Source organism: Staurois parvus, unplaced genomic scaffold, assembly GCF_062004578.1.
Source record: "Staurois parvus isolate SC_StPar_1 unplaced genomic scaffold, SC_StPar_1.0 ptg000007l, whole genome shotgun sequence".
In the NCBI taxonomy this organism is placed as follows: domain Eukaryota; kingdom Metazoa; phylum Chordata; class Amphibia; order Anura; family Ranidae; genus Staurois; species Staurois parvus.
This window is the reverse complement of record NW_028317803.1, coordinates 4,561,998-4,586,077: the sequence shown is the minus strand read 5'-3', so window position 1 is coordinate 4,586,077 and position 24,080 is coordinate 4,561,998. Positions and strand designations below refer to the sequence as shown.

General features: G+C 38.3%; 1 protein-coding gene across 1 annotated transcript in view; it reads right to left on the bottom strand.

Moving 5' to 3' along the window:
• Positions 1-24,080, bottom strand: part of LOC149474281 (protocadherin-9-like) — a 1,301,757-nt gene that overhangs the window by 628,212 nt on the left and 649,465 nt on the right. The window contains exon 3 of the mRNA XM_089668359.1: positions 6,777-6,978. Within this exon, the coding sequence (XP_089524485.1) occupies positions 6,777-6,978 (202 nt within the window). The remainder of the gene's footprint in view (positions 1-6,776; positions 6,979-24,080) is intronic.

Here is a 24,080-nt window from a genome sequence, read left to right as displayed (position 1 = left end):
ACGGTATATATGATTTTGCAGTTCCAGGTAGGGGGCGTGTTCCAGGTAGCAGAGCCATACAAAGCAGTGTGCTTACAATGAAACACACACAGCCCATGTAGTAAAACAGCTCACAGTTAAGCGCTTTGATCACCCCACTTGTTAACCCCTTCTTGCCCAGTTCTATTAGTACAGTGTCAGTGCTTTTTATTCGTACTGATCATTGTATTGGTGTCACTGGGGATGTCAGTGGCACCAAGTCAGTTCCCCCAGTGTCAGAATGCCCACCGCAGTCCACCTATAAGTCACTGATCGCCACCATTACTAGTGAAAAAAATTAAAACAAAAATTCCAGTATATATACTTATATTTGTAAATGCTATCATTTTCACATAAACCAATTCATATATATGTATAGGGATTTTTTTTTTAGCAAAGTCATACAGCACAATACATTTTGGCCTAACTGTATGACGACATTTGATTTTTTAAATTTTTTTACTGGACATATTTAATAACAAAATGTCAAAAATATTGTGTTTTTCTAAAAATTGTCATTTTTTTTGTTTATAGCGCAAAAATAAAAAACACACAGGCGATCAAATACCACCGAAAGACAGCTCTATTTGTGGGAAAAAAGGACTTAAATTTGATTTGGGTACAACGTTGACCACGCAATTGTCAGTTAAAGTACCACAGCATCGTATTGCAAAAAATTACCTGGTCAGGAAGGGGGGTAAATCCTCTGGAGGGCAAGTGGTTAATGCACTAGGCAACCTGAAAAGATGACCATGATTATAAAAAAAAATAAATGTATTTTTATTTGAAAGCAATCAGTATAAGTACCTACATTTAGCCTAATATCAGCCTTTTGATGTGCCTGTGCAGTAGACCTCAGAGTAGTAGAGGGAGAAGCAGCCAATTAGTATTGCTGCAATGACAATCACGGGACCCACTGCTGCTATGTACAGCAACCCACTGAAATAAAATGTAAGAGGTGGCTGTATGTGGTTGTGCACCAAGGATTGCTTGAAGCCCCCATATGTTCACTGATATATTCTGCAAATGCTTTGTGTAAACCCTCATACACAACTTTATACAGCCACTAAAACCATATACTGTATAAACTGCGCATGCCACATAATTATAACTCATATTTCTTAAACTGTAACAAATAAAGTGCAAAAGAAAGTCCAATATACTGGGAACAGTTCACTAAAGGTTATCTCATGTGTTATGTTGGTCACGTGACCACATATCACATTCAATACTAAAAATATCAATTCACTATTGCTAGAATGAAGTATTTACTGCAAATAGCAAAAACACTCAATAAATACCTCATAAAAAGATGTTAAAGTCAATTCATGGCTGCCGTGTCCTTAACAACTGGTGAATCATCAGCTGTCAGCGAGATTCCCCACTGACAGCTTCATGTAAAAAAAAGAATTGCCAACAATTAGAAATTGCTGGCAATTGCTGCTGAAATTGCCCCAAAGCACCCACCCATGTTGAGAGCATGTGGCCTGGTATGGTACAGTAGGGGGGGCACTTGCTTATCCTCCCCTGTTCTGACCTGCAGAGCTGCATGCTCTGATAAGGGTCTGATATGGATTTTGGGGGGCCTCACGCCATTTTTTGAAATTTTGGCAGGGGGTTCCCCTCAAAATCTATACCATACTCAAAGGGTTTGGTATGGATGGGGAGACCCCACGCCATTTTTTTTCTTAATTTTTAATTGCTAGCAATTCTTTTTTTACATTGACTTGTTACATTACTGCATATTTTCATTACTAAAATACTGCATGATTAACTCATGCAGTATTTTAGTAGGATTTTTTAGTGAATGCCAACAATTTTTTTGAAAAGCATTGTGCGGTATCTTACCATAGTTAATTGTTTCCACTGTCCAAATTTGTGCAAAGTGCCCATGATCATATAAGTATTGCACTTGACAGTGCAGTTTGTGCCCCACATAGGCTAACACTCACCGCATGTAGCTGACCATCTATCTCCAGTATGGTCAAAAGCGCTTAGTGGGCATTCCCCTATAAAATCACCACTTCTCTATTTTATCAGAAGATATATAACATTCAAGATTAATCCTTTCAAAGGGAAGAACCACAGAAAGAAGATCTCACAGCGTAAAACCACTCCAGTAATTGATTAGTAAAAATTAATAAATCTAAATCATGATTCAGTGCCTAAAAGATTGGCACCAAGTGTAAACAGCTTGTGTATTGGGGAAAAGATGGCAACTGCCCGCTCTTGTAATGGACGTGGAATGCATTCCACTACCCAGAAGTGACGTCAGTGAAAGTTGCATCACCAAGCCTCAATTTTAACCTTGAACAGCCGCCTCTTCGAATGCATCTCAGCGAATGGCACTGTGACCCAGGAAAGTTATCATGCAGGCTCTGCAAGCAGTATGGCCATTGTAGGTTGTGTGCAGGAAGCCTTTAGCTGTTCAACTTTAAGAAACATTTTTGTATAAAACATGGTTTTATTGTTTTGGATGCAGTGGAAAAGTATTAGAGCCTTTGTTAGGTTCATATTTCTGTCTACTATCCCATCGTGGAGATTTCACTTGTTAATAAAAACCAACACTGCGGCAGGAAGCAAGAAGAAATCTTTCTTGGGGACACAAACCCCAAAAAAGAAAAACACCTATTAATAAAAACCGACACTGGGTCAGGAAGCAAGAAAAAAATCTTTATTAGGGACACAAACCCCCAAAAAAGAAAAACACAGCAATAGACAGCAGTAAAAAGCCAACGCGTTCCCCTGAAAAGAATAATCTCCACACTCAATTACATTGATAATGTTGTCACTAGGACAGGAAATGATGAGGCATCTCTCTAAGGTGCAAGAGAAAAAGAGTTTATCCTTTTCCTGCCTTATACAAAACTACTGTATACAGACCAATTTTTACTTGACTCAAGGTTTCCAAAAGCACACCATGTTTTATTCAATTGAAAAATACTGTAATCTTTCAAAAGCAGTTAGTTGTAAAAGTTTTATTACTGATAAGCACAAAAGTGCTATAGGAAAGGCTCCAACTATCATTGCAACAGGCAAACAAGTTGCATATAAGAGCCCTCTAAAATGCTCTGAAAACTGTGAACATAAAAAAAGTTTTCTTTCTTCATATAGCACAAAGCTGTAATAACATTAAAACAACCTGTTCGGACAATAACCAGCTGAATCACTCAAAACCTTGTGTTGCTATTGTGATTTAATTCTCTAAAGATTTATACATATCACAGATAATCAAACTCAACCTTTACTTTGTATGTTACTCTTAATAGCTTTAAGTGATTCAAAGGACTTGACAGTGGTTAGAGTCAGCAATTAGAACATAACAAATAGTTAAGTATAATGTAAAAGTAGATACTTCATTTTTATGTAACCTTCACACATTGGTTATCTACAAGACATACTGACAATACTGTGCTGTTTTATGTATTTCAGGATTCATTTGAGCAAAATCAGTACATCATTTTTTTCATTAAAATTACTATAAACATGTCCCCCAGATATTCCAGTTAACAGAAGGTCAATGGCTGTTATAGAAAGACATCTTTCAAATCAGAGCCCATATAATCCATTTAAATAACAGCTACAAATATGCTGCAATACCCAATCTAAAAGGAACGCTTCAGCAACTATATCCAGATGTTACAATATTATTTATCATTACAATCTGTTAAATCCTGGGCATGTTCAATGATGCAAAAACCTTTTTTTTTCACAATTTATATAATAATGATTACATGTTATCACAGTGGCTTAAGTACATGGTAGCTATTGCAAACCTCATGCATATATCTGTCTATATACTGTACCTTATCAAAAAGTTATTTTGCTCAAGTAAAGCTTTAAAGCAGCCATTTGTCAAAATTAAAGTAAAAACTAATATTCACTAGTAAAGAATATACATACTTGCCTTTTCCACTGCCTATGTTTCCTATATTTGTTCTTTTCAGAGAATACCCTTCATCTGGCACACTTTCATGAGCACACAATAAATCCATTGAAGGAATTGCCTATAAAATATACACTTGGTCTTTCTGTAGTTTTCAACTAATTCTTTCTTTGGATTGCAGAATATGTAAACCCAACATTTCATATTCCTGATATGTGCCTGCTGTACCATGCACTTGTATGAAAATGTATCCTGTTCTCTTTGTATTGCTTCCTTTGTGTAAAAATCCTGGTGTTTCTGCTAGACCCTCTGCTTTCCTGTTAAACAAATGACCAGAAACTAAGCAGGAGAACACAATGTGGTCAATTATCTAGCTATATTGGGATGTTGGGAATGTGTGCTCTCCACCATTGATCAAACTTCTGCAGACACCCCCCCACCCCCAATCACAGCCTTTCACTGGGAAGTTCATTGTGCTGCTGTTTCTCCTTCCTTAGCTCTTATGTAGTTGAGAACAGAGGGTATGTGATCACTTGTCACAAAAAGGGAGAAAAAAGTGTTCATAATGTTTTTTGATATCTATAAACAAATTAGTTGCTTTTCATTTTTATTTAAAACCAAATGGGTTGCTTTACAATGTGAGGGTTATTACTTTAATGGTGTACTGGCCAATTTGTTGCATAGTACTTTCCTGGTATCATCAGAGGTCTTATTCACAAGCTTTTTAGCATTGAGGTAAGTGTGCAGGGTGGATATGTACTGTTGTGCTCAAAAGTTTGCATACCCTGGCAGAAAATGTGAAATTTTAGCATTGATGTTGAAAATATGACTGATCATGCCAAAAAAAACTTAGTCTTAGTGATCATATGAAGCCATTTATTATCACATAGTTGTTTGGGTCCTTTTTAAATCATAATGATAACAAAAATCATCCAAATGGTCCTGATCAAAAGTTTACATACCCTGGAATGTTTGGCCTTGGTACAGACACACAAGGTGACACCCACAGTTTAAAACGGCAATGAAAGGTTAATTACCCACATCTGTAGCTTTTGAATTTGCAATTAACGTCTGTGTGTAAATAGTCAATGAGTTTGTTAGCTCGGTTTCAATATGCACAACACCTTAACAAGCCTCACCAGGCTTTTTTGTGGCATTGGAGCAGTAAAGAATTCTTTCTGGCAACTCAACCATGCAACTCAGTTTTGTTCAAGTATCGTCTTATTGTCTTCCTAGAAACAACCACGCTGTCCTTTTCCAGAGTAACCTGTATTTCTCCTGATGTTACCTATGGGTTTTTCCTTGTATCCAGAATATTTCTTCTGGCGAATGTGGCTGTAATCTTTCTTGGTCTACCTGACCTTGGCTTGGTATCAAGAAATCCCTGAGTTTTCCACTTTTTTAATAAGTGATTGAACAGTACTGACTGGCATATTCAAGTCTTTGGACATCTTTTTATATCCTTTTCCATCTTGATACCATTCCATTACCTTGTTACGTAGGTCATTTGACAGTTCTTTTCTGCTCCCTATGCTGCTCAGTGCAGCATCCATGTGAGAGCTATCAAACTCATTAACCTTAAATTGCCATGTTAATCTGTATGTGTCACCTTGTGTGTCTGTACCAAGGCCATACATTTCAGAGTATGTAAACTTTTGACCAGGACCACTTGGGTGATTTCTTTTATCATTATGATTTAAAAAGTAGCCAAACAACTTTGTGATAATAAATGGCTTCATATGATCATTATGCTTAAATAAATTACATTTTTTTGCACGATTGGTCATATTTTCAATATCAATGCCAAAATTGCATAATTTCTGCCAGGGTGTGCAAACATTTGAGCAAAACTGTATATACACTTACAGGAGTGTCAAATTCCTGGTCACCTGTTGAACACTGTTGTTACTTCCCCCAGACCCTATATCACTTTGGACATGTTACTGTATCACTTGAAGAAAGTAAGATCACATTCAATTGCATATTTTCATGTTTTGGACTTGCACCATATCTGATAATGATCATCCTTAGATATTCTTGATATATTAATGGCACATGCATTATTCTCCTTCTTTAAAACCCATACAATCTTTGACATCTTTTTGTTTTTAATATGGGCCTGAATGTGTCACTTTTCTTATGCTCACCCTTTTGTTACCGCTATAATATATTAGTTACACTTTTTATTGTAACTAAGCTGTAAACTTTTCCAAATAAAATTGAAAAAGAAGAACGTTGACAGTGCAGGTGTTGGGACAGGTAAGTATATCTTTTCTTTACAGGGGAATATTTGTATCTTTTTTCTAATTTCACCACAGGGTGTCTTTGATCTTTATTTAGACAGTTAAAAGAAACATTTTATGAGAAAAACATGTAGGCTTTCATTGATGACCCCCTTCTGAAAATGCAGTTTGCATGGCTTTTGAACTGTTTCAGTAACTTCAGTATGTTTTGATTAACAGACTTAAAACAAGCATGCAGATCAGGAGATCTGACTTCTCAATGACTTTAAACTCATTTCTGTTGTGGGTCAGTCAATTGAAAGGTATAATAGTTTTAGAACAGCCAAGAACCCACATTGGAAGCCTGCATATTTCTCTCAGAACTGGTTTCCTTCATTGTTGCCATGATTTAAATACAATATTTGCACACATAATTATGTAAGACTAATTATATTAACATACTTATTCAATCTGGCTTATTTAGTAAGTCATTAAAATATTATAATAATTTACAAAATATCATAACCTTGAGCAACTAATCAATTCATTTGGTAGTTTTGAGGCTAACTTTAATTTGCCATTAATTTGCTAGAGCTCAGCTAACTCAAAAATCTGCATCATTCAGAAAATTAGTTAAATAATGGACTTACCAGAGTTGGGGTCAGAGTTTCCATCGGCTTCAGTCCGCTTGTCTGGAGAAGCTTGGTCGTAGAATTCATCCTGTGGCTGGACCAATGGAAGAGGCTGTGAGATCATACTACCGCTCCCTACAGGGTCATGGTCTCCTAAACCACTGTCACTGCAACTTTCTTGAGAGCCATCAGGGAGATGAAATGTAACACGACGCTGGGACTATAAGAGAAGAGAAGGATACAAATGTTATAGCCCATCATATATATTTCTTCTAATACTTTGCTTTTTGTAAGATGTATCACATTAAATTTTTAAAAATGAATCACTGAAGAAATTCCTGGAAATCTATCACACCTGATGTTGCATAATACATACAGTAAGGCCTTCTGTTTTATCCACCTATTAAATGTTTTATATTCTCAACAAAACACATGGGGCAAATTCAACAGACATAAGCAATATTATTTATGATTCAAAGGTTATCTTTGGGCTTGTGTACATAAGATTCTTTTCATCTGCTTGGAGTTTTTACTTTCTCGCCAACTGATGAAAGTAAAGATGAATTTTCACATAAAATGTTCTATCTATATGCGAACAAACTCCATATACAGTAAAGTCTTATTAACAACATGTAGCATCACATGGTGAAAGAGCAACATATTTTTGAACTCCCAAACACACCTACGTGTTTTACTAAAAAATCCATGCATGATATACATATTAAAAGATGATATATTGGTGTGATAATGCTTTGTGTGACACGCTTTGTATGATAATTTTGTAGGCATCCTAAACGAAATTATTTTTCTATTGAAAATCTTTAAGCCGACATGATAGTTGGTCTTTATGCCAAAGGATTTCTATTTCTCTGTATTAATTCCTAAGATGTACGCAGCACTGACAGATAGATCTGCCATCATGGAGTCTGGTCTCTTCTTTACTGCATTTAAGTTCTTGTCTTATCCCTCCCCAAGCATATTACTGAACAGAAAAGGAGAAGTAGCAGACTGATAAGATCATGTCTTCCTAAAGCCAGTCATGCATGTATTGAAATTTGGGACTTTTCATCCATGTATGGGCAGGTTGGTTGTACAGACGTTGATCTACCAATCGACTTTTGTGCAACCACACTGTTGGAACATTTCTGCACAATTAGCATCAATTAGCATGGATCAGTGTATTGTGACAGTGAGGTAGGCTCAGTTGATGTGATTCCTCCATCAAACTTGAATGTGTGGATGGGGAAATTGGGTGATTTTTCTTTTTTGTTAAAAAAAAAGACTAATGTATGGGCTACCTTATTCTTCACTCATCTCTCATGAGTATGTTCCTTGTTAGCACATGAGTATAACACATAACTGACTGGAAGGCTGTTGGTTTTCAATATGATTAAAAATACACTTTACTGCCAAATCTCAATTAGCCAAGATGAAGTTAGAAGATGATTGACTACCATGTGTAGCTGCACCAGATACTGAGTGCCCCAGTTTTAGTAAAGGCCCCCCCGTAATGTCTTTTAAAGAGCATACAGCACAGTTTACCCTTATGAATTGGTGATTTTATCTGCCTGGAGTTCAGACTTAAATGAAAAGTGCACTTGTGCACATTTATGCTTTTCTATCCCCTAGTATTTTCCTAATAGACCCCATGTACCAATGATCCTGCTCCTTTCACATCTCCACATTACACCAGGCAACCCATGTCACAAAATCTCCTGAATTCTGCAGATCAGTGCAATACCCAAGCACACAAACATGTGGGCAACAGTCTAAATTCATTTCAATGACAGCCCATCCAAAGGCGGATAAACAGGCTTTCCAATTAAAGTGAGAGTGGACATGCATGGGTAATGCTCAGCAGGAACCAGAAGATTTTTGTACAGAGACAGTATAGAAGAGCAAAATATCACAAACCACATAGCAAAGATCTCACATGAGTGGGTTTTTAGGTCAGTACTATCTATATTGAAAAGACTGGGGATTCAGAAAAGAATAAACAATCTAAAAGTACATTTATCCTGCCTTTTGAGCACTTTTGCTCTCAAATTTAAAATCAAAATAGGGCAGTGACATTTAGTCACCTACAGCAAACATTGTTCGGCTTTATTCAGCTTAAAGGATATGTGTAATGAAAAAAAAAACCCTGCCAGAAATAAAACAGTGCATAAAGTCCTCCTATAGGCTGGCAATGCAGACACTATTGCAAATAAATAGTAAGTAGTATCTTTTAGAGTGTTTACATTTACTTTAATCACCTCCCTTTCATCTGTATTGTATAAAGAATTGTCAGGGAGGTAGATGTCTATATGTCTATCTGGAGCACCCTTTATAAATGGCATTTCAGATATCACTTTAAGGCACCAGTGCTGTGAATTGAGCCTTCACAGGCGCACTGTACAGAGCAGATTTGTGTGGTTCTATACCTTGTGATAAGTCATCACACTGATCTTAAAAGTAAACAATATTACTCTTTACTCTATCTATTGAAAAACAATATATAAAATGCTTTTGGGTACAGTGTTGCATTGCTGACCAGTAATTGTCAGTCAAACTATCACAGCAATGAAAACTGAAAAATAGCCTGGTAATGAAGGAAAATATACAAGCTGGTACTCAAGTTGTAAATCAAGCAGATACACCGTTAAGTACTACATTGTTGCTATAGATCTCTGTATTTTGCTTTTGAAATTATGTGCTATACATTGGGAAAATAAAAGTTCAAATCAAATCTGTTTTTTTTTGCAGAATGTGCATTTTATAGACATAACAGAAAAAAATATGAATTTATACAATATAAAAAGTGACAAATGTTATTGTAGCTTAAAAATTATTCTAAAGCATTTTTGTTAGGTTTTTAGTTTCAGTGCTCCCACTTGAGAGGTTGTAAGGGATTTTCCTTACTTTTGAGAGACTTCCTTTTATTTCCTGTGTTTACAGGACAATGACTAATAGGAAATTTCCCCTATAAGACATGGCAAAAACACAAAAAACTGACTGGATAATTGTCTAAAAATAACAATTTAGACCAGCTATATATATATCAGTTAATAAATTAATATTAAATGTACTTTTTTATATAACTGGTGTTTCTACTTGAATCTGTTTTGACATCATCCTATGGTATTCTTCTACCCAGCAACCCCTATACTGGGAAAGGGAGGGGCAGAAGCCAATTAATCCTCTAGTACTTTGTACAGTACATGTCAGCAAGTTCACAATAAGACAATATATAGAGAGCATTTATGGCCTAATCGATGCACAGCAACTGGTTTACTGTCCAACCAACAGTCTGGGGAAGAAGAGGTGAATAATGAAATAGAACTAGGGATGCACTGATACCTATAGAGGTGTTGGTGAATATTCTGAGTATTTTCACAAGTACTCATACTCTTGAAAATACTCCCGATACTGGAAACCAATACTTTGTGGTGCAATTTGCGTCAATACAAAATGCAAATTGCACCCCAAAGAAAAGCATACAATTTGAACAGGAATGTGAATCCTGTCCAAATTGCATGTGGTTTCCCCACTGCTCCTGTGTGAACATAGGCTTGTCATAGAGTTCACACAGGAGTGGTGCGGGAAACCTCCCTGCATCAATCCCATGCTGAGCGGTGAGTGGGTGTTTGGGGATGGGTTCACACAGGAGCAGTGGGAAAACAGCATGTGATCTGGACAGGAATCACATTCCAGTTCAAATCGCATACTAATATTTGCGGTGCAATTTGAGTCCATACATTTTCTATTGACTCAAATCACACCGAAAGTATTGGTACTTGTACTCGCCAATCAAAAAAAGGGTATCAGTGCATTAGGACCTCAGAAGACATTTTTCACTATAGTCACCTGTTATTTGGTTGAGTACCATTACCATGATGAGGAGTAATAAAGGTGATGAATAGTTTACTGAATAAGGTGGGTAACGTAGTAAGACATGGTACTGAAATCCCCAAGTAATACATTTTTTCTGCAGTTTCACTTTAAAGTATATTTTACACCATTTATACAACCCACATATCAGAAAACAAACAGTCCCATGTTGCTTCTTTACCTTTAAAAATGATTGCCACTATAGGCAGAATACACAGAAGCTTTATAATGGAATACCACCCAGAAATTGGACTGACAATTTAATTTACTATCCTACAGATATCACCTACACCAACCTTGCTTACATTGCTGTGTAAATGTAAACGCTGATAAAGAAATTGAAAAGAGAGGGATATGACTCCAGTGTCTGGAAGAGTATTCAAGGTGTATAGAGATGATTAAAAATGAAAGGAAAGAGAAAGCAAACACAAAACCTGCCAGCTGGAGTAAAATTAATTCCGCTTTGGTTCACTTTAATTACTGGCATTTGATACATTTCAGCAGGCAAAAAACATAACCTTAAAAATCTGGAGCAAATGTCAATTAATGCCGCAAGAGTATTTTCAACGAATATTGACCTGTGAATGTTCTGACAGTTATGGGGTCGTTTGAATGTTTGACGAGATTGACACTGAATATAAATGAATATAAATGAATTAATTTCTCCCTGTGTTCTTTACTTCTGTCCCTGGAGCTTACTTAGAGACTTGCCTTGCCCTAGTTGTCATAAACATCCAATATCTTGCGTACAATAATCTAATAGATGCAGTGTTTATGAGTTTCATAGTAGAAGCATAGCAACATATTGTATAGTTTTTACTCTAATGTTAGGCATTTGTCTTTGTTTCAGTTTTTTTTTTTTTTGACTTATACATTATTAATTCCATTTCCCTAGAGATACAATATGTTGTACAGTAGTCAGATAGCAGAAATTTCACAAGTATACTAGAAGAGGTAAAATCTTAATATTTTCATGAGCACTGTTTATTTCTCACCTTTTTATGATCAAATTATTGGAACTATTAGTGATACAACTGCCTAGACAAATGTTTTAGCTTTACTATTGAATTTCTTGTACTGGTTTTCCATGTTGAAGCAAAACAGGGTTTTAGTGTATCTTGTGTGACAGAATACTCATTTGCTCAGTGGTGAGTGTGGTGAAAATAAAAGATATAAAAATCTGAAAAACAAGTTTTGTTTTTTTTAATACAAGCATAATGACTCTTAATGCTAAACTCAAGGAAAATTTGTATTGCATACTAAAGTAGTCCAGTTTGGCACAATGTAAGCACGCATTACTCATACTTGAATGACCACTGGGGAGCTTAAAATTACTGTAGTAGTTAGCGCTACTACATGATAGCCTCAATCTTTGTGGTCCTGTTTAGGTCCTATGCAAGCAACTGCCCCACTGCACACTGACCACAGGGGGTCATTTGCTTGACATGGTTCCCATTCAGAGAATGCCTTGCATTTAAAAAAGGCATTCTCTGGCTGGATGAAGTAGAGGTCATGAAGTCATAGAACCTCCTCTTTATCTCCTCCAATCAGAGAATGCCTTGTGTTCATCACTGTCCTAAGAAAATGTGAAAAGGCAAATAGACAACACACACATTTAATAAGTTCTTTATAAAAAGAAAAAAAAAAACCATTGTAAAGCAATGCAGATCCTCATTACTCATAATGAACATTACCTCCCATCCAACTGAAATGAAAAAACATGCTGACACACCAACATATCCGATACCTATATCTTCTCACTAAAATTATATTTCTCGGGTCCCTTAGTAGAATATAAACAATAGGGATGGGATATCCCAGGAGATGTCATTGACCAAATATGGTCATGTCCATATTTGGATTTGGTCAATAAAGGAGCTATATTTCATGGTGAGCAGTCATCAGGAGTGAATTGCAACGCTGGTCTGCAAGTTTTTTCTTTCAGTGAGTCAGCAGGTGTCATTCATCATGACTGATGTGGATATACATTGTTGGATGAAGTGTTTTACAATGAATGTACAATGTGGTGCTTTTTTGTTTTAATAAAGAACTTGTGGAAGTGTGTCTGCTTGTTTACTTACGTTTTTCTGTGAATGAGTAGGGGGCCTTCCTTTCTGAAGACGCCCACAGAAGACTCCCACAGAAGAAAAAGCTCTTGTCTGCATGAACATGAGGACAAAGAGCTTTGGCAGAAGGTTCCCCCTGGCTAGGTACCCTCCTCATGTTAAAGGATTGTAGCCTGGTATGGTACAGGGGGCAGCATGCTCATCCCATCTCTTTGTGTTCAGCCAGGCTTCATACTCAGGAAAGGCTTTGGTATGGATTTTGGGAGGATTCAACACTCTAACTGCTCATACACGCTCCCGGGGGGACACCGTGTGGCGATTGGTGGTGCACTGTGTCCCTGGGACACAGCGGATCACCGATCAGAGTGAAGAGCTGATGATATCGGCTCTGTCATGTGATCAACGGTGTCTAATCACAGCTGATTGCATGCAAACAAGAAAATGTCGGTTATGGGCAGTCCTCTCCTCACGTTGACCATGTGGGAGGAGAGGACAGCAGGTAATCAGCATTCATCAGAGGGGATATCTACACTGATCATCAGGGCACTGATTATCCGTGCCCTGATGATCAGTGTAGCCCCATCAATGCCACCTGTTAGTGCACACCAATGTCACATACCAGTGCCCATCAGTGCACAACAATGCCACATATCAGTGCCCATCAGAGCTGCCTTTCAGTGCCACCTATCAGTGCCAGTCAGTGCCACCTATCAGTGCCAGTCAGTGTCACCTATCAATGCCACCAATCAGTGCCCGTCAGTGCCTCACAACAGTTTCAATCAGTGCCGCCTAACAGTTCCAATCAGTGCCACCTATCAGTGCCAGTTAGTGCTACCTATCAGTGCTCATCAGTGCCACCTATCAATGCCATATATGAGTGCTGCCTTTCAGTGCCATCAGTGATGCCTGTCAATGCCCACAAGTAATGCCTGTCAATGTCCATCAGTGCCACCTACTAGTGCCTCCTCAACAGTGTCGCCTATCAGTGCCCATCAGTGCAGCCTATCAGTGCCCATCACTGCAGCCTCATTAGTGCACATCAGTAAAGGATAAAAATTGTTATAACAGAAACTAAGAAAAAACTTATTTTTTCAAAATGTCAGTCTTTTTTAGTTTGTTTAGCAAAAAATAAAAAACCCAATGGTGATTAAATACCACCAAAAGAAATCTCTATCTGTCTCAAAAAAAGATAAAAATTTTGTTTGAGTACAGTGTTGCATGACCGCAGAATTTTCATTCAAAGTGAAACAGCGCTGAAAGTTGGTCTGGGCAGAAAGGGGGTAAAAGTGCCCAGTAGACAAGTGGTTAAACTCCACAACAGTCCTAAAGGTATTGAATTTTGCATTGACTTTGAGTGACTTTGTGGCTTTTTTTGTGGGGCTCCCATTGACATCTATACCATACCTTTATCAAGGATAAGGGTTTGGAATGTGTTATAGAGGGAACATGAACATGAGGACAAAGAGCTTTGCCAGAGGGGTTCCACTGGCTAGGTACCCTTCTCATGTTAAGGGAATGTAGCCTGGTATGGTACAAGAGGCAGCATGCTCATCCCATCTCTTCCTGTTCAGCCAAGCTTCATGCTCAGAAGAGACTTTGGTATAGATTTTGGTAGGGTTTAACACTTTTTTCCTGTTTTTTTGCATGAAGTTCTAGCTTAACCTCCACAGCAGTCCCAATTCTATTGAATTCCATTCTGAATTTAAGGGACTTTTTGGCTTTTTTTTTCCATTGACCAGGGGCGGACTGACAACTCATGGGACCCCCGGGCAATAGGGGATCATGGGGCCCCTGTGTCTTTGCCTAAACTCAAAAAAGCCTATGAAAAAGGTACCAGGGTCATCTCATGGGGCCCCCTACTGACCCGGGCCCTCGGGCAGTGCCCGAGTTTCCAAATGGTCAGTCCGCCCCTGTCATTGACATCTATACAAATCCCTCATCTAGGAATCTAGAATAAAGGTCTTGTATAGATGACTGCAATCTCGAGCCATTTATTTAGAAACAGAAAAAAGTATCCATGAGCTGTAATTTACTAGCAAGTTAAACTACATTTTATCTTTGTAATTTTTAATTTTTACTGCACCAAGTAAGACAACGATTTCCAGCTATACCTGAAATTGTGCCAAGCTGGACAAATGTAAGTATGAAAACAAATAATTCCTTAAGTTCAACTTTAAATGTTCATTTGCAGTCTTAGTGTGGTCATATGTTTTTTTGTTTTTGCTTTTGTTTTTTTTGGGGGGGGAGTGACAAATGTGACAATGGTGTACAAAGTGCCTGGCATCAGTTACTCTGTGTTACATCAACTACGCTGTCATTACTTTGTTGTTAACTTACTTAAAATACATTTTGTTCATTATATATTTTGTTCATTATATATTTTGAACATATGCTATAAACTCAGCAATTTTTGTAACTTTGCAATTCAGTGCAAATTTAGGATAATCTTTCCAGTGCAAACCATACAGTAGCTACAAGTCATGCTCAGCTTTATTTTTTCCAGTTTCCAACAGATGCTTTTCAGTTGTAGCACAATTTTGTTACAATTTGTGTCATATCTAATAAGTTTTCCTGTCATCCTGAGAGAAACACATAACATATGATTCAATGGCTTTAAAAGAATCACCATTGCCACCATTCACTTGTCAAGCTTGATGCATTTCTGTATAATACCAAGAGTGAAATTATTGCCTTAACCTGTGAATTGCCATGCTACTGCTCTTCTGCACAGTGTATTTCAGTTAAAGGCATCAGTCTGTAACAGACATCTTTTTCCATAGTAGACGAATGTGATATAATGCAGGCAAAAACAGTATTTGAAACAGTTTTCAGGCTCATTTTTGAAAATAACAGTTAAACCATTGGAAAAAGTGGCATACTGTTAATAAAATATAAGTGCAAATGAGCAATGCTTGTATTTATTACTGTAGCTGAAGTTTATATTTATTAATGTTTGTTGAATATAATATGATAATGCATTTTTGTAAAAAAAATAAAGCTTTGGGCTTTGTGGGGAAAGCAGTTTTGATCTTTTTTTTCCTATGAGCATCACTGAACTGCTCTACTATTGAAGAAACATAGAGAGGAATTTCATAAAGAAGATACAACACTTTTCTGGTAGTATATCCCCTTTAAATGGCTTGCGCCTAATTCAGGAAAGCCTTGCAATTGTTTTGGAAGATCCAATACAAGCACAGATTCAGGTAGTTTCTATTTCTTTCTTCAGAATCTGTCAATATGGCACAGATTCAAAAAGATTTATTACAAGATTTGCAGATAAGCAAACTGGCAGTAATTAAGACCAACTCTGAGCTGATGTATAGAGAGAGACCTTGAGTTCCCACAGGGCTCTTGGTTGCTAGTATGCTGGCAGCTTTTGCCTCTTTAGCAGCTGGTGACTTATCCTGGGTCTCATTCAGCTGTTGGCCTTAGTTCAACAAATTCATGTACCTGTTTCCTATATGTACATGAATTTGTCACAGACACAGACATTTGTCATGTGAAGGTAGACAGAATTCCGAAGAGGCACAGCATAGAGCAACATAGAGTGGGCCAACATCCAAGGAGCACCTTCAGTAACACTAGCTGCATAAGTTACACATCTAATTTCCTGACAACCTATCACATTTTTTGCAGGCCCTGGAGAACCAGGACAGTGGAAACACCCACAAAATAACTTCATTTCGGAAATCAAACACACCAAGGTATATTCTAAGAGGTATAATGCTTTTTTAGAAATGCTATTTTTTGCCACAAGTTTTTAGAAAATTTGGAAAGAAAATTATTTATGTTTTTACACAAATTAGTCAATTTATAAGATAAAGTATTTCTAACACACAGCATGGGCATACTGAGAATTGCACCTCAAAATGTATTCTTCTATGACTCATGAATATCTTGATAAGACCATTTCATGTTTCATGTTTGGACTGATTATGTAGCTGACATTGCAACACTGTATAGAAAACAACGTACTGTGATAGTCACCTCTGTAACAGTGGTCAATGAATGTAGCGTAGTGTAGCTTCACCTACAGTAGTCCCTGTTTCTAAAAGCCAAGCAGGCCTAACCTACTGGTGTGTGGCTTCCCACATAGCACAATGCTATGTTTACTGGCCAGTACAGTAAGTACAGGAGGCTGAAGAATGGGTAAACAAAAGAATATCTGTGATTCATACTCAAAATCCAAATCTGACAATGAGAACACCCCACTGCTCTCATCTGCCATGCTATGGATCTGAAATGCCTTTTCATTGGTGCACAATATTTTGAACATGGCTTTCTGGTTTATGCTGTATCTGGTGACACTGTAATGGTGTGACTAAAGATTGGAAGGCCTTGAAAAAAACTGACAAATTGGTAACATTTTTTCCAAAGCCAAATAAGTTGTACTTTTATTTAAAGCACAATACTTTTATATACACTGCATTTCACCTTCCCAGTGTAACAAAACAACTTTTATTTTGTAAAACTACTCCACACTGAATGTATTTAAAATTTTCCAAAATGTCTATTTTTTTCTAAAAAAAAAAAAAACAGGGAAAAAACATTTTTTCCCACGGCTTCAACATTTCCATACATTTCACATCTCTAGGTGTGACGGTGACACACTGTAGCAGATGTTGATGGTGCACTGAGGAAAAAATGACAAATATTGATGGTACACTAAGGACACTATGACAGATTTTAATGGTGCACTTGGGACACTGAGATATGTTGATTGTCAACTGAGGGCACTGGAAGATGCTGATGCTGCAATTGAGACACTGACAGATGTTGATGGTACACTGGACACTGGCAGATGTGGATGGTGTATTTGTGACACTGACAGATGTGGATGGTGCACTGGAGACACTGACAGATGTGGATGGTGCACTGGGACACTATGACAGATGTTGGTAGTGCTATGAGGACACCAACAGATTTTGATGCTGCACTGAGGACACCTACAGATTTTAATGATGCACTGGGGGCATTGTGATAAATGTTGATGGTACACTAGGACACTGACAAATGTTGATGGTACACTAGGACACTGACAAATGTTGATGGTACACTGGGACACTGACAGATGTTGATGGTACTCTGGGACACTATGACGGATGTTGATATGCACTGAGATACTATGACAGATGTTGATGGTGCACTAGGGACACTGTGACATATGCTGATATTGCACTGGGAACACTCAGAGATTTTGATGCATTGCATTGCTGCAGTGGTGTGCAGTGTGGCTGCAGATAGGCTCTGTAGATGTTTCCCTGTGTGTGTTTTGACAGTAAAACCACACAGTTTACTGTAAACTCACAGATCTTTGATAGGCTGGCACAGACAAGCTTTTCTTCTTCTCACACATGCTCGCTGAGAAGGAAAGCTGGACACAGCAATCACTAAGTACATAGTCTTTCACCATGGCCTTATACCTTGACTGGTGATGAACTGTGTCCAGGTGACTGAGACCGTGCACAAGTGACAAAAGTGAGGGACGCATGGATGCATCGTCCCAGAATAATGCTAGTCCTGCCTGTCCACATATCTAAAGTGCCTGGGCGGGAGGTGACATGTTACCTATTTAGCACCCCCTCAATCCCCTCCCCAGTCCCCCACTGTGACAGCATGTGGTGGATCCTCTCGCTGCACCCACTGTCAAAATTTAAAAATAGCACTGCTGTGTGGGGCTCCACCCATACATCTGTGTAATTCATTCACAGCTATATGTGAATGAATGAATTACAAGTCCCATCTTCCACCATAGCAGATGGCTTGTAGTTCTCAATGAGCTGTGAGGGTGCTGGTGAGTGCCATCATAGTTCATTTATTCTTTATGTTCATTGATTCAGTATCTGTCTGCCATATGGGAGGTATGGGCATACAGCTGTACTGAACATCTGCAGGAGCCTGACCTTGCACCTGTGATTTACTGATCATGAGTGCAATGCTCTGCAGGCTCCTAAGAAAAGAAATAAATGCAATTTTTTTTACCTGTGAAAAAAGTGTAATTAATTATTGGGGTTTTTTTAAGTGAATTTATCTCTTAAGAGTAAATATTTCCACAAATGTGCAGTGTTCCACTTATATAAAATATGCTTCAATAAATAAGCATACAACACTATACCAAAAGCAGAAAATGCCCAAACAATAAACATCCATATACTGTATATTTTCTTATTGCAAAGTGAGAAAAAAATAATCAAAAAATTAACAAGTCTGCAAATTATGTCTTTAGAGCACAGTAGGAAATAGTGATTTGTCTCCACTTTCAAAAAATCTGTGAGAAATGTATGCGAATCTGCTCACCTCTGAATTGACCTCAAGATTATAAGAGGTCTAGATCAGCATTATCATATTATTATTATTATTATAATTATAATACAGGATTTATATAGTGCCAACAGTTTGTTCAGCGCTCTACAATATAACGGAGACAATACGGCAGCAATACAGTTCAATACAAGAGGGATAGGAGGGCCCTGCTCCTTGGAGCTTACAATCTAAGAGGGAGGGGCTAGTGGTACAGAAAGGTAGTAACTGTGGGGGATGGACTGGTAGGAAGAGTAGAAGATTCCATTATTAGCTAAGGGCAGGATAGGCTTCCCTGAAGAGATAGGTTTTCAGAGATCGCCTAAAAGTGAGCAGAGTAGGCGATAGTCTGATAAACTGGGGTAGAGAGTTCCAGAGGATGGAGAAGTCCTGGAGATGAGCATGGGAGGAGGAGACAAGGGAGCTAGAGAGCAGGAGGTCGTGCGAGGAGCAGAGAGTACGGTTAGGGTGATATTTGGAGACAAGATCAGTGATGTAATTTGGGGCAGAGTTATAAATGGCTTTATATGTTATTGTTAATGTTTTGAATTTTATCTGTTGGGCAGCGGGAAGCCAGTGGAGGGATTGGCAGAGAGGGGTAGCAAATACAGAACGGTTAGTAAGGTGGATGAGTCTGGCAACAGCATTCCTGATAGACTGAAGAGAGGATAGCCTGCGATTAGGTAGGCCAATGAGGAGGGAGTTACAATAGTCAAGACGAGATATAACAAGGGAGTGAATAAGTTACTTAGTGGTTTCCGAAGTTAAGAACGGGCGTATCTTGGAGATGTTGCGATATAGCCAAGACACCACGGGGTTTATTTACTAAAGATGGTTCGATCAGAATCTTGTGCACTTCAGCAGAGAAACCAATCAGCTTCCAGGTTTTATTGGCAGAGCTTAATTAAACAAGCTGAAGTTAGAAGCTGATTGGCTACCATGCACAGCTGCACCAGACCAGCTTTAGTAAATAAACCCCCACGTCTCCACTCTTAATGGATAATTCACAGTTACTCTGCTTTTCCTACAATAGCTCTCATTAGTTGCTTGCAAGGAATGCCGCAATGTCATTCAAAACAATAAATCTATATCTGGTGCTCTCCAGTTAAATATATTTTATTCAAAATAAAGCAATATGATATACTCACACAGGGTATAAACAGCAGCCAGCATGTAAACATGTAATACTATTAAAACATTACTTTCATGGGGATAAGGATCACCACAGCTTGAAGATCAGTATACTCTCCTCACTGTCAAGCAAATTGTTGTGAAGACATCACTAAGCTCCTCCGTTTACATGTTATTTCCCAGTTTCTAAATATTCAGGTTAAAAATATGTTGTGTTTGAGGATTTTGTGTGTCCACTTTTTATGTACACCATCCCTAACTCTTTAAAAGACCCCAAGGAAAACGTAGACCTTTTTGGCACTTTGTCATGCAGAGAATCATATTTTGAGGGTAAACCATGTGAAATATTAGCAAAGTGAATCTTAATTCTTTAGAATGTAATGCATTCAGTTAGGTTGCAGCACTTTAGAATAAATAGGCTAATAAAGTCAGAAGAAGCCAGGTGAATTATGCATTGTGGTAGTCCTAGGCAAACTCTGTATAGATTTAATTAAGATGTACAGTAGGTCTAACTAATATGCCACATATTTTGAAGTAGTACCTATTTCTTCTGTTACTGTTAAGTCAAAGGGCATAAACTGCAGTCTAGATATATGAGACTTCTGTCAAACTTGTCAAGAACATGAGTTGTGAAATGCACCTGCAAGCTAAGCAAAGTTCACATCTACATCTTGATTTAAAGGCACATTGTCAGATAAAGCTTTGTAAAGTAGGTTAAACCTTAAAGGAGTGCTAATGAGCTATGGGCGATGCACAGATTTGTTATGAAAGGTTATTATGTTCATCTTTACTTAGCCTGACAAATAAAGGCTACATTCCTATAAATTAGACAGCCACACATGTAAAGAAATCATTTTTCTTTGATAATGCTTTTTTTTTTAAGGTCTGGGACTATCAATACCTGTAGATATGGTAAGTTTTTTGTACAGTGCTACTGTAACATATTGCCTTTCTCTGATATATCTTGTATATGCTGTATATTACGTTTTAATTGTTGTCACAAATGAACTAAGGACAAATGATTGGTCATGCAGGGATAATCCTTCTGCTTCATGATAACTCACCTAGGTTCCTCAGAGATGCTTATGAAAATAAAAACTCCTTACTATAAAAGGCACAGCCATTGAAGTGTCTTTCTAACAATGAATCACATTAACAGCCCACATCTCCTGTTTTCCTCTCAGGCTTCACTGATTGACCTATAAGTACGTAAATCAATATATATTAATAACAGTGGCCAATTGCCAGTCAGGTAATTTACAGTTCTGTATCATGAGATATTTATAAGCTTTACAATGTATAGTATACAAAAATGTATTTCTACTTTAATGTTTCTGTTTTCCCAAGATAAAAAGTTCATTTATAATATATATGCTCTCTCAGAGACCTAATGCATCAGTGCAAAAGACATGCAGCTATAAATCAACCTAAAACTAAAGTAAACTATAAAATTACCAAAATGCTGTATATGAATTGTTTAAAAATGAAGCCAAAAAACCATTAAACTAGAGCCAACTTTAGATGTTTCTGTCTGGTATAAAGGACACCAAGAATGGGTCCTGACTGGGTGACATGTTTCCGGGTTGTTGTCCCTTTAAGGGGAGCAACTTGTATGCATTTTGAGCAGCCAGGGGATCTCACCTATCCATGGTGAGAAGTTCCGGGGTAGTCCCCCTGGAGAGCACTGATTTCCAGCCTCAGGATTGGTTAGTCCTCATTTAGGATCTATAATTCAGAGGTTTAGAAAGACTTGGTGGATATGTACCTCCAAATATTTAAGCCACATGTAAGACTCTCTGTGGACTCTCTGAAGGCTGAGACTCTCTGATGCTGAGTTCCTGAGGCTTGTTGTGTGTCCCAAAACAGGTTGGAATCTGAAGCCCCTGTGCAGGATTGGGATACTAGTGGTGAGCCAGGTTGTATGGTGTTCTTTCTACCCCGACTATGAACTGTTTACTTTACTTTTGCTGAAGAAATATCCAAACCACAAAGAAGTGCAGAAGCTGAGGAATCCAGGGCAACAGAAACAGCAAGCAGAACCACAGTGGAGGACCAAAAACAAAATAGCTGCTCCCAGCTTAATGGTCAGAGTGCAGGTAGAAGGACCACATGGGGATTGCATGCAGCCAAGTACAGTCCAAGTGAAGGCAAATCTGTGGAGAGTGAGGAAAACAATATTTCCTGTCCTCCAGCACTAGTCTATGGCATCCCCTAAGCAGAAATTATTACGGTGATAATGACTAATTTAGATGCCACTATCACTGAATTTCCATTCAATGAGATGATTAATCACTTAATTGAGTGAGGTTATCCTAAGGACCTACTTACCCAACAAAGGAAAGCACAATCTCCTCTGAAGGAACCTCCAGCTCTGTTGGCAGGTATGGACTCACTGATCACACCTTCTTTATTAGCCTGTTTTTCCATGGTCATAGAATCATGCTGGCTCTTGGTCTCCAATAACCATGACCTAGCCATTGTAAATTCTCCCCATCCACTCAGAGCTACCAAAGTGTCTTACTGTTAAGGATCTGCTAGTGAAAAGTGATTTCTCTCCCTCCAGTAATTGGCCAGTGTGGCTTACTGGTGGTAGACCAGGATGTTACTGGTTTCCCAACTCTGCAACCAGCCAGCATATGGTGGAAGGACAATCCACCTTCTGGCTAAGGTAGTCATATTAGACATAGACTTACATGCATAGCAAAGTTTGGCATTTACTTACCAACCTGCCCGTGCAATCTCTACTATGTAGGGATAGCTATTGCTACATTCAAGGAAGATTACAAAATTATAAATCAGTCGTCAGACAAGCTGTCACTTCAAGAACCAGTATCAAACCTGTGGCTTGACACTTTTTTAAATGCAGACACTATTTCCACCCTGAAATGGATAGTTATTTATTATATTCCTATTCTCCCAAGGAGCGGTGACAGCCAGAAGATGCTACTACAAATGTATCACCTGATTCATCTGCTGATGGCACTGTGCTTTCCAGAGCGGAAGGTTTTAGTTCCAGTGTCCACCAGCGGTTGTCTGGCAGCAGCCAGCATTCTCTAGTAATAAGTTTCTACTTGATGCTGGCTGATAAGGGATATATTGGTCCTCCTCTGCCATTACACCGTGCATCAGTGTTTTGCTATTGCTCACTTGATTATGATTGTTACGTAGGTCTTGATCTTAAGCCTGTCCTGCATCATGCACCCTGCTACCTCTTATCTGTTTCCTTTGTTCCTCTTCACCCTTCCCATCTATTCCTTGCATCTCTCATTTACCTTGTTTGTCCATGTTTCTCATTTTTCTCATATTGTGTACACAGCAAAGGTGTCCCTAGGGTTGGTGTCACCCGGTGAGGTAACACTTGGTGACACCCCCACCGACAATCCCCGCAGAATGGATTGGATCTGCGGATTGAGCATAATGGATCGGACTCCAATCCATTTTGCTCAATCCACAGATCCGATCCATCCTATGGGGATCGTTGGCTTTCTTTACAACTTACCTTTTCTTAAAGCGGGTCCATTGTCATAGGTTGCATGCCGACGATCCCCGCATGATCCCTTCACAACTCCTCAAGTCAGGTGCTAGCCCAACTCTCATGCTGCACAATGGAAGACATTGAAAATCTGGATGGCTGCACTCCAATAACAGATGGTACAGGTATAGTGGGGGACAAGCAGGTAGATGTGTTTCACGCTTAAATTAGCGTTTAATCATTACCCAGTGGACCCGAGTGAAAAACACCATTTTTAAAGTTTTGATAACAGCTGTTTCATCACAAGCAAAGGGTCCATCTCCTACTGATTTGAGTCAGGTTTAAAGTAAAAGCCGGCTCCAAAACTCAGTACAAGATGTTGTCACACACATGTTGTGAGTATAGTCCAACCATTCAGTTCCGCAAAAATGCATCAACCAGAAACTTGCTGATCAACACACAGCAAGTGTCAAAAATAACAAA